We start from the raw sequence: 10666 nt of genomic DNA on the forward strand, positions 1-10666 counted from the left end.
CACACACTCACACACACTCACTCAAAAGGCAAAAAACCTATAGAGGAAGCAGCAGCATGATGAAAACCACATGAAGACAACAGAAAAGGAAGGAGAGGGGTAGAAATGGCAGCCAGTAGAGAGAGCTGACCTTTGTTTCTGGTGGACAGGTTGCTGCCTCATGGCCATGTACTGGGTGTCTTCCTGCAGCCGGTTGAGCGGTGAGTCTGGCTTCACCCGGATGCCATAGTAATGATACTTAGAGTTGCCTCTGGTAGATTCAGCGAGAGAAAAGCCAGAAACCAGTGAGGAGGAGAAGACTTTCTATCAGTGTAATCACTATCATTATCCTCTTCCATCAGCAAGTCTCCGATGCCAATAAGCATCATCATACTCGTCACATCTATAATGGTTACATGATTACTGTTATCAGCATCTTTAGCATCAGCAACGACCGCTTCCTGTTTGTACCTGGTGCCGAGACGGCGGGTCCTCAGGCCCATGAAGACGGAGCGGATGAGCTTGCCGAAGGAGGCCGCGTTGACCGGATCCAGTTTCTGTTCCTGACAGTGCCGTAAGTAATGGTTGTAGAGGGAGCACCGGGGCAGGCTCACTCCCTCAGCGGTCTCATAGTTGTCCAACAGCCACTGAAGCTAAAAACACACAGAGGGAGACACGGTCCGACAATCAGTGAGCCCCAGTGGACAATTTCTGCTCTGTGATAGTCACCTGGCCAGAAATGAAGAGCAGCAGTGCATCTTATTAGCACATCAAAAGACAGATAACACACACCACACACACTGTCCTGCACACACGTCACATGACCGCCTATTTTAAGAGGTTAAACACCAGAGAGACCACTGCACTCCCAAATGTGACTACGTTTAGGCCGTTATATTTTTGACTGAAGCAGTGAGTGACTAAAGCAAAAGGAATGGCTGATTGAGTGAACACTCAAACATCTGAAGTGAAATTTATTCTACTGGACCAATCTCCAAGACCGCGAATACTGAGGAGGACACGGTCGTATCTCCGTCTGTAGCAGTGCAATCATAAGTAATCTGCATAGAAAGCTCAAACTACCAATTTGGAAATCATATTTAAAGCAGATACTTTAAACACTTCTCATACAAATGAGATGACAGCTGAGAATAACAGTTGGAATATAGGGAAAGCGTCTAAACCCCACATTTCCCACGAGAGGAAGAGTCTGGACAGAAATACTACATGAATCTTATTTAAATTGAGTTATAATTGAGTGCCAGCCTCCCGACAAGAGAATAAGTTATATTGCAATACAATTTAGTGACAATGAGTGCATGTCTTGGTGTATTTAGAAAGGAAATTAACAGAAATCTTGACAAATCAATCAATTGGAGTGCATGCAGAGTATTACCAAATATATACACGATGCATTCTTAAGCAAAAAAGTGACAGCAAATGCAAGTTTAGAACAAGGACGAACACTAATTGAGACAATTATGCATGCCAGTGGGACAGTGCAGAGGGTAAGTAAAGCTCGCAGTGGGCAGCGTGTTCAACAAAAGACAAGTCGAACACACTGCCTAAAGGTTCAGCTTTTAATTTGTTTTTGTTTTGTTTTTTCATTTTCTTTCATGTCCTTTTCAAAGAAATTCCTGGTTGACTTACATGGCTGTTGAGCAGGCTGCTTTTGTGACTTGCAATTCCTTCAGACTTTTGGAGGTTTTCAATCGCCATTTCAAGCTAAAGAAAGAAAGAAGCATGCAAAAAAAAAAAAGAAAAAAGTGGACACAGAAGAGGGAGGAGGCAGGAGAGTGAGAGAAAAAGAGAAGGGGACAGAAATAAGCAGGGGTATATGAAAAAATAAATAAAAAAAACACACACACACATACAAAAAAAAACAGATAAAGGAAATAAGACTGTTAGCGAGCAGCCAGATCTCTGCATTTCCATTAAAATCAGTCAGTGTTGCAGCCAAATCCATTATTGGCTTACAAAAGCATGCAAATCAAGGGGACTCGTAGGGTTAAGCTGCTCAGTGAAGGTCTGCGGTCAGACACTCTTAATGTATGCAAATAGGAACCACAAACAGGGGCACAGGTCACGTCACGTTTGGGGATACTAGGTCAACAACGCCTACCCCCACCCTGCCCCACCCCCCAAACTTTATCAAACAATGCAACTCGGATCACTTTCTGAAAAACTAAAAATACGACGAGTGAGTAAACAAGAGTGCCGCGGTATAAAACACACGGACATATTATCCTGTCTTGAGACAAAACAAAAAATAATTGAGTCCAACTGGCGGGCAAAGTGAATGACAAAACCAGGGACGTTCTGTTGAGCTGTAGAAGAAAATCAAGTCAAAAAAGAAAAGACGTGTGGTACTGCAGCCAAACTGGAGACACAGAAGAAAGGGAAAAAGAGGCAGGCAGCGTTCCAAGCCTTAAGAAGGCTCCAGAGGGCTCATGGCCAAATGGTAATGAGCCCCAGGGGTTGCTTTGTTTCACAGGGCGCTCAAGTGCTTGTGAAAACCTCTGAAACAAGGCAGCGCTGAATTATTTAAGCCGGTGTCCCGATTCTACAGGCTCTTTTCCCCGTACTGCTCTGCTCTCTGTGTGTCACTGCAGAGCCGGGAGGCCCCGACTCAGGTTGCTGTAAACCCCTGCGTGTCTCTCCCTGCCTTTCAAGCTTGTCCGGGAGCCTGGCCAGTCTGGACACAGGCTCAGGTGGCGGTGATGACAGTCAGCGCCAGTGTGCGTCTGGTGGTCGTGGGGGATCTCCGCTAAGTAAACCATGTTGTAGCTGATAGTAGTAACAACTTACATTCTTTAGAGAATAAAAACTATAAATGGCCACAAAGCAGCATGAGAAAAAAAACAAACAACCCTCTGACTTAAAAGTAGCACAGAAACACTGGTATGGGAGCTGCTCACCATAGCTGAGGAGGAGCGTGAGGAGTGTGATATGTGGTTGCGGCTTCCCTCCATACTTCCCCCGTGGATCAGATAAGTGCTTCCACTGGAGATGATGTGGCTGCTGCCCACGTCCATAGCGATGCCCACCATGCCATGAGGGGGCACCCCACCGCTGGCAGAGGAGACCACCGTGGTGACATGAGCTCCACCGGCCTGTGAGTCAAAGTAGGTTCCCCCACTGCTCTGCCCATACAACTGAGCATCAGGGTTGTAGGAGTAGGCCGCTCGGCTGGGGAGGAATCATTGCAATTAGCACACAGTGGAGACTCTTCATCATGATGCTAAACAAACTACACTTCATGGCACTGCTGTTACAGTACATACTCTCGTTTAGGCTGACAACAATATAACTGATGTCATCAAAATGTTTGGTTACGCTGGAGTCAAATCAAACATTAAAGTGTGAGAAAGAAAATCAGGTTTGGCTTCAGTTAGGAGTTTTGATTAGAGCCACTTTAAAAGCAGTTGGATGTTAAAATGATGAGAAAAGTGGTCTTGAAAGTCTTATTTGTCATTAGGCTTTTCATCCAGCACCTATTCATACATAATTCAAGATGACTCTGCATTTGGAGTGCAGCCGAATATCACACAATTTGTCCCTTTAATTTGAAAAGCAAAAATGTTTTACAGCATTTTAGCATTTTACATTAACACAGTGGCAAATTTAAACTATGATAAACAAAAATATTATGTTTAAATCCCACAAGCACAATATTAAGGCTTACATAAGTAAACCAAAGCACTGTCAAGTATTAAAACGTGTTATTAAAGGATGAAATAGAGTGTATTTTAAATCAATGTGATGCTTTACTGGGTTAAATTAAATGTGACTGTGTAAACTATCAGGTCTCATGTTGCTGTAATGTTTTACTTACATGGTCCCATTAGTGTAAACAGCCTCTCCACTTTCTGCTACATACTGGACCTGGGATGGGTAGACATGTTGCACTTGCTGCACCTACAGAGAGAACAGGAAACAGGAAATCAAAGTAAGAAAAAGAAAAAAAAAACTTTTATTCATGCTTCTGTATTTGTACAAATGTGTACAAACTGCAACTACAACTTGAATAGTAACTATCTTTAATCATACAAGTAGTGTGTAACATTACAATATTTATTTCTGGGTGTAGGTATGTGCACACCTGTTACAGTGCAGTGAAAAAGTTTGTTCACCCCTTGGTTTGGTTTTTTCACTTTATATTTAATTATTTGTCCAAAACAGAAGCCTTAACAATATAATTAACATTAAAAACAATACTGTATTCAGACCTACCACGGTTCTTTGTACAGGTTCTGTAATATTTGCTGAATAAGTAGGTTATTTTTGAAAAGGGGAATAATGATTAAAGGTGTTAATGGAAGTTGATGAAATAAAGTGATTTAAACTTGAAATGAAAAAGATGTACATGTGGTTAAATAAAAACAACCCAATACAACAGATAATGAACGCTATGCTGAAGGATTAAAAAAAAGGTAAAAGCAGGTATTGAACTGTCCGTCTGCTATTAGCTGATCTTGTGTCATGTGACACTGGTGCCTAAAATGAGCCAATAGCAGGCAGACACGTCAGTTCCTGGTTTCCACCGTTACACACTAGACATCACACAGATTTTGTGTTGGGATTTGGTTCAAGCCCCCAGGAATCATCGGGCTTTGTTTGGACCCAGAGAAGACTTTTTGCCGTACACATCACCACAAAAGAAACCGCTGCAAAGCTAAGGAATATCTTCATCATCACACGTATTCAAAAATGACTCTTTTCATGTGTGCAGGCAGTGGGCCAGGCTCAGCCAGAGAAAGACGCTACGAGGGGAACAGGAAGCAGGAGAGACTTTCTGACACATGCCCTGTGAATGAGCAGCTTTCAGGGGATTGGATGGGCTGCCACGTTTGGGATCTTTATTTAGAGTTTTTTAATACAAAACATGGTTTCACTGGTTACTGTTTAACTGGTTTATTATTTGATGTGTCAGTCGAAGGCCAAAACTACGACGCCCCAGTCTGACTGTCATTATTATTTAACCTGAGAGTAATTTCTGACCTGACTGAGACACAAGGGCTTTGTTGTAAGTCCTGGTGAAACAGGCTATATTCTTATTTTGCCAAAACTGGATTTGTCTCGTCACTTTATTGTAAAAGAAAAAAAAGAATATAGGTATCCAGCTCAGTCGCAAAAGTCAAAATAATTTAATTAAAAAAAGACTTTAAAACATCAAGGGGTGTACAAATCTTTTCACAGCACTGTACCAGTATGTACAGTACTGTGTACCTGCTGAGGGACCTGTTGAACCCTGGGTACTGAAAGCTGCTGTACTTGTCCTCCCTTCTGAGCTGAGCCTGTGGCTTGAACCAGCACCCTCTGTGTGGATACAAGACATAACTCCATTACATAGGTATGCAAGTACAATCACATACACACATCATTGTAAACACGTCAACACAACACGGGCAAACATATCAACAAACGCTGCCCTCAAGACTTTAAGATAGTATTGGAAGATTTGTGTGTATAATACAGCAGATGGAGATGCATAAGTGTATTATTGTAACAATAAATTAGATTTCTATAGCTTCAAATGTTTGTGGTAATGCCTGTACTGGTCCAATAAGGCAGGAGGAAGTTATGACAGAAGCTAGAGTGGTAAACAGATACAAGAGACATCTGTTGGCAGAGTGGACGGGTCGTAGCTTCAGCTGCTGACAAGTTACAAACTGGAACCACTATTAAAAATGTTGTTATTTATTGTAGGTGAATGTGGAGCACACTGAACTGTAAGTGCTCCCGGGAGAGATTCTGCTGTTCTTTTACAGTCTTTTACACATTTGGAACTCAGTATTTGGAAACAGATATGTTGGAACAATTATGTCATTACGCTTTACTTTCCCCAATATCCCCAATGTAATAGTAGCGACAGGCGGGGCGGAGGCAGGACCTACCTGCTGGGAGGCTGGGACAGGCTGTACCACAGGGGCCTGAGCTGATGACGATGTCCGCAGCGCTGCCACGCTGGTCGTGGTGTCTGACCCTCCCTCGGAGCTCTGCATGCTGGGTTGCGGGAAGAATTAGAAAAGAGAAAAGACATGAGCGGGGGGGCGGTTATACCAGACAGGTAACGCCAAAAGAAAGAAAATAATAAGAGCATTTCAAGTCTATACACATGGACAGCCATACTCAATAAATACTCCTCCACCTCACACCTTCGGGGGGAGTCAGTGAAGCTCTCAGAGGCTGACCAACTTTGGCCTTAATCAATGGCAAAATAAGCAGCCCAGTAACAGTATTACACAGACGGTGGTGTTGCTGACAGATCAGACCCAGGTGGAAAAGTTACAGTACAGGAGTTCAAGTTACCAGCAGGATTGAAAAGCTTCCTGAGGACCAAACCCGCTGCTGCCGCGACTCAGCTTTCCACTGGGTGACAATGTGCACAGCATAGCAAAGGGAAGCTAAAAACGGAGTGACACAAAGGCTCTCGTTTAAAAAAAAAAAAAGAAAGGATAGAAAGGAAAAGAGCGGGAGTAAGGCAGGGACAAGGGAAGAATGGAGCTGCAAGGGGGAGTAAAGCAGATAGAAAAAAAACAACTTCTCCGTCAAAAAAAAGAACAAACGAAGGGGGAAAAAGATGAAACTGGCAGCGGGGCTCCGGCCCCTGCCAGGGTCCTGATGATATCCAGCGTTTGTTTCGAACGAGAGCCGTTCTCCGAGGGCTCCAATAATCCAGCTGATATGAGGAAATTCCTCAATGCTTTGTAAACGTTTGTCGGTTGCTATGGTGAGGAATCCATGACGACCACCCCCAACTCAACCCCCCTCGTCCCCCTTTACAAAGCTCTTGCACAGGAACTTTCGAGTGCGAAAGCAAAGAGAAGAGGGGGAGGAGGTTTGGAATAAGGGAGAGGGAGATATGGCACAGTCGGGGGGGGGGGGGGGGACTGATGAGCATTTGGTTTAAAGGAAGAAATCCAGGAGCAGCAGGAAAAGTCAGTCGGTAGAGGAAAGAACCGGGAGCATTAGAGCAAAGGGCTGCAAGACACAACCTGTTACAGACACGCCGGGATTAGTCGTAACACACGACGCAATGTTATTTTAATTCACTGGAAGAGATGTGATGAACAGTGAGGCTGAGATATATTAGATATAAGCAACAGGTGCAGGAGCAAACCTAAACTTTGTGACCCTTAAAGATACTAAACTATTATTATTATTATTAAACAAGAATTAAGAAAGAGCTTTGTGACTGCATCTAAATGTCTGAAATTCACCAATAAAAGACGAGCTGATGAATTTAACCCGGACAGAAAAGAATAATAAAAACAAATAAAACGTGACAAAGTGAGTCAGAATCAAGGAAACCCCACCGGCAGCGGAGAGGAAGAGGAAACGAATCTAACCGAATCATAGTTCCAACCAAAACAGGAGTTCTCATTTTCAGAGTTAAAGTCTTAGACGAGGTAAAACATCCGCTCTTTAAAACAAACCACCTGAAGAACCATTACACAAATACAAACACGATGCAAGCCCGTCAGTGACACTACCACACAGTCCTTACCTTACAGATAAACTATTTATTCTTTTGAACAGTTTTGAAACTCCACTGTCGACTGTGTTAAGTTTCAGACAGCAGCAGGAACACGGAGGATATTTAAGGTTTGGGGGGGGGAAACTATTGGATGTTCAGAGTGTGCCTTTAAGATAAAAACAACATTTGGGTGTGTCACCACTGACAAAGACATGACTAACAGAGTGGAGGAGGCCTGTGTTGAAATGTATGATGTGTCAATCAGTCCATCTTCAATCAGCACTTACTTGTGACGGCGCTTATATTCCCTTACAGTTTTTCTTCACACCTCTTTTCCTGTGTGTCAGTAAATTACCAAGTGAGCGTTTTAAAAGCCACTGCAATGCTCGGGCATCTCTCTGAAGCAAGGCATTTGTCTACGGAGTGTCACTTGGGTTATAAATATACTTGCGACAATCCCGTCGTTTATCTTCAGACTTGTCTTTTTCACCAGAAGGAAGTGACACGAGCCCGAGGGGCGAGACGGTGAGACGGTGGGGGATCAGGAAACAGAGCACTCCTGCATGATTTCATCCATTAAAGCTCAATTAAAGCGCTGGCTTTAATAGGTACGGTGAAGTGTATCACATCGCTGGACTGGAGGGGGGAGAGACGGGAGAAAAGGAAAGGTTAAAAGCCACATAAAATCCCCACTAGCAGCTATGAAAGGTAGAACACAGCAGGACAAACCTTTCTGCCTCCACACACACACACACACACTGTCTGTTTTTCTGTCAGGTCTGTGAGTCTGGTTTCATTCAGGCAAATCCCAGATGAGCACTTAACAACATTACAACAGCAGCCCCTCCTTTCAAGAGTTACCTGAGTTTTAAACGCTGTACGGAAACAAGAGGAGACACATTTTAAGAAGCCCAAAGCCTCACACACACACACAGACACACACACACACACACACACAAGCGCGCTGTCATTCGGGCTTTAGTGTGTAACGTTAGCGCTGCAGTCGAGATTTAAACATCTGTCACTGACACATCGAACTTAAACAGGGCTCAATCAGAGAAAAACACATACAGATGTTCAATTAAAAGCAGGAGCCCACAGTCTTGGCTCGTGTTTGCACTGGCCCACATTGTTTGCAGAGCAACAACGGTTGCTAGTGGCAACACCGTCCACTCCCGTTTCCAGGAGCCTGTTGCCATGCAACCAACAGAATACTTCCCAAACCAAACAATGCCATCCCCCCACCTGATCCCTCTATCTCACGCTAAGTAGAAACTTACAACAATAAATACTATGTAAGCTATTAGTTTCAGACTGCAGGGGACACCGAGGCAGAGTTATAGATTTAAAAATGTACAGACTTTATGCTGCTGTAGACCTGGTGGAGGAGCACAGGGTGAAGGGCTCTGTTTTTGTGACGACTTGGTGGTCAAAAGAAGAGGGGGATGTTTAAGTCATCATCAGGAGACAGCAGTCTGTTCTTGCTTTACACTCGTGCCACCCAAAAAAAACACAAGTCGAGTCTTTCCAAAGTTCCTTGGGCAGAGGAGATAGTAATACTTTCTCCAACTCAGCGGAGGATGAAGCAGAATAAAGCAGACTGAGACACTTGTTGCTTTTAAAGGGACGTCTGTTGACGGAGGAGCAACAAGTATTCCCTAATGTGAGGGTTATAATTTCATTTGGAGCTTTTCTTTTCTTTGATTTCATTTAAAAAACACAAAGATCACACGGACACACGCTCTCACACACAAAGGGAGAATTAAGATATGATAAGAGATTTCCACAACAGAGGCTGTTCTTCAAGCCTGTCTCATTAATTCATGGCTAATCCAATCAAAGCAGCTCTTGGGGTCTGCAGATGGAGAGAGACAGAGAGAGAGACAGAGAGAGGGAGGGAGAGGGAGGGAGAGGGAGAGAGAGGGAGAGAGAGGTAAAATTAATATGTCGACTGATAGGTCGGCATCACCACGGTGTGTGTGAGTGTGTTCTGCATCCATCATTTCCAAACATCCAGAAGCAGTCAGACATTTTGTGAGCTCTGTCTGCAAACTGGGAAATGTAGTTTTCCAGTTATAGAAACACGTTGAAATTGCCTTCGTAAAGCTGGGTGCATATTTAGATTAAAACCTGACTGTTGGTCAGATAAACTGTCCTTAAAATGGGTTTAACAGATGCAAAGTGGAACTGACTAACAGCGACCTTTCAGGCATTAAAACTGTTGATTTGTGAGCTACATACAAATGTGATTGATAAATTAATGCACAGTGATGTTAATCAGCTGCTGGCGGAGTCCGCCATGTTTCTACAGTAGCCCAGAACGGACAAACCAAACTCTGACTTGTGTTTAACTAAACAAAAATTGTTGAACCTGATTACATTGAAAATTTTAGGTAACACAAACTCAATTTTGTAAGACATATTCTTGAATAAGCAGCTTTTACTAGTAATTTTAAGACACTAGCTCAGTTTTAGTTATTTACAGAAACATTCCTGATTAAGGACTTTTTACAGTGTTTTCACATTACAAATAAAGACTACGAAGTCATCGTCACTTAAAATGACTAGTAAAAGTTGCTTAATTGAGAATGTTTTTAACTTACAAAACTAAGGTCAGTGCTACTTAAATGTAGCTGAATGTAATCAGTTTCAACAATTAAAGTTAACTTCTCAGCTTTTACAGTGAAAGGGGATTTCATGTGTTTGGCATGTTTTGCAGCCACTGTAGTTTCTCTTTCACTCTCAGAGCACGAGCAGTCTTCAGTTAGTTGCAATCTGCAGCTTCACCACTAGTCCCAAGCACTAGTGACTGTGATTCCCTGTTTGAACAGGGAACCTGTGGCTCCGTGTGTGTGGGCGTTCAATTTGAATCCCATTCAAAAAAGTACACTGCAGGAAAGTACACTGCAGCAGTAACAATGAAAACCACTTTCTGCAGAGCCAGTTACAGAATGCTAATTCATCCAATGGATTGCAGAATAAATAAATGCAGAGCATAAATCCAAAAGGGTTTTTAAATAATGAAATCTGAAGGATTATGACTTTAAAGTTTTAAAGGTCTGTGTGTTGTGGGCATGAAATAAACCTGATTCTGCTCATGTGCTGCTTCATTTCTGGGCTCACAAAGGGAAATAAGTGGAAAGTTCAGAGGAATTTATTTGAGTCATCTTGGAAAATCTTTTTTCTTATCTTTGTGTGTGTGTGTGT

The 10666-nt window shown here is 42.9% G+C and overlaps 1 protein-coding gene across 1 annotated transcript in view; it reads right to left on the minus strand.

The window, feature by feature from the left end:
* Positions 1–6798, minus strand: part of rfx2 (regulatory factor X, 2 (influences HLA class II expression)) — a 15685-nt gene extending 8887 nt beyond the window's left edge. The window contains exons 1-8 of the mRNA XM_035653019.1: positions 6292–6798; positions 5877–5985; positions 5209–5298; positions 3815–3897; positions 2898–3168; positions 1630–1704; positions 451–632; positions 69–250 (exon numbers count right to left, since the gene is read on the minus strand). Coding sequence (XP_035508912.1) covers positions 69–250; positions 451–632; positions 1630–1704; positions 2898–3168; positions 3815–3897; positions 5209–5298; positions 5877–5985; positions 6292–6374 — 1075 coding nt within the window. The 5' untranslated portion in view covers positions 6375–6798. The remainder of the gene's footprint in view (positions 1–68; positions 251–450; positions 633–1629; positions 1705–2897; positions 3169–3814; positions 3898–5208; positions 5299–5876; positions 5986–6291) is intronic.
* Between the last annotated feature and the right edge of the window lie 3868 nt (positions 6799–10666).

This window comes from Morone saxatilis, unplaced genomic scaffold (assembly GCF_004916995.1).
Source record: "Morone saxatilis isolate NCDOM2014 unplaced genomic scaffold, NCSU_SB_2.0 Contig12, whole genome shotgun sequence".
In the NCBI taxonomy this organism is placed as follows: domain Eukaryota; kingdom Metazoa; phylum Chordata; class Actinopteri; family Moronidae; genus Morone; species Morone saxatilis.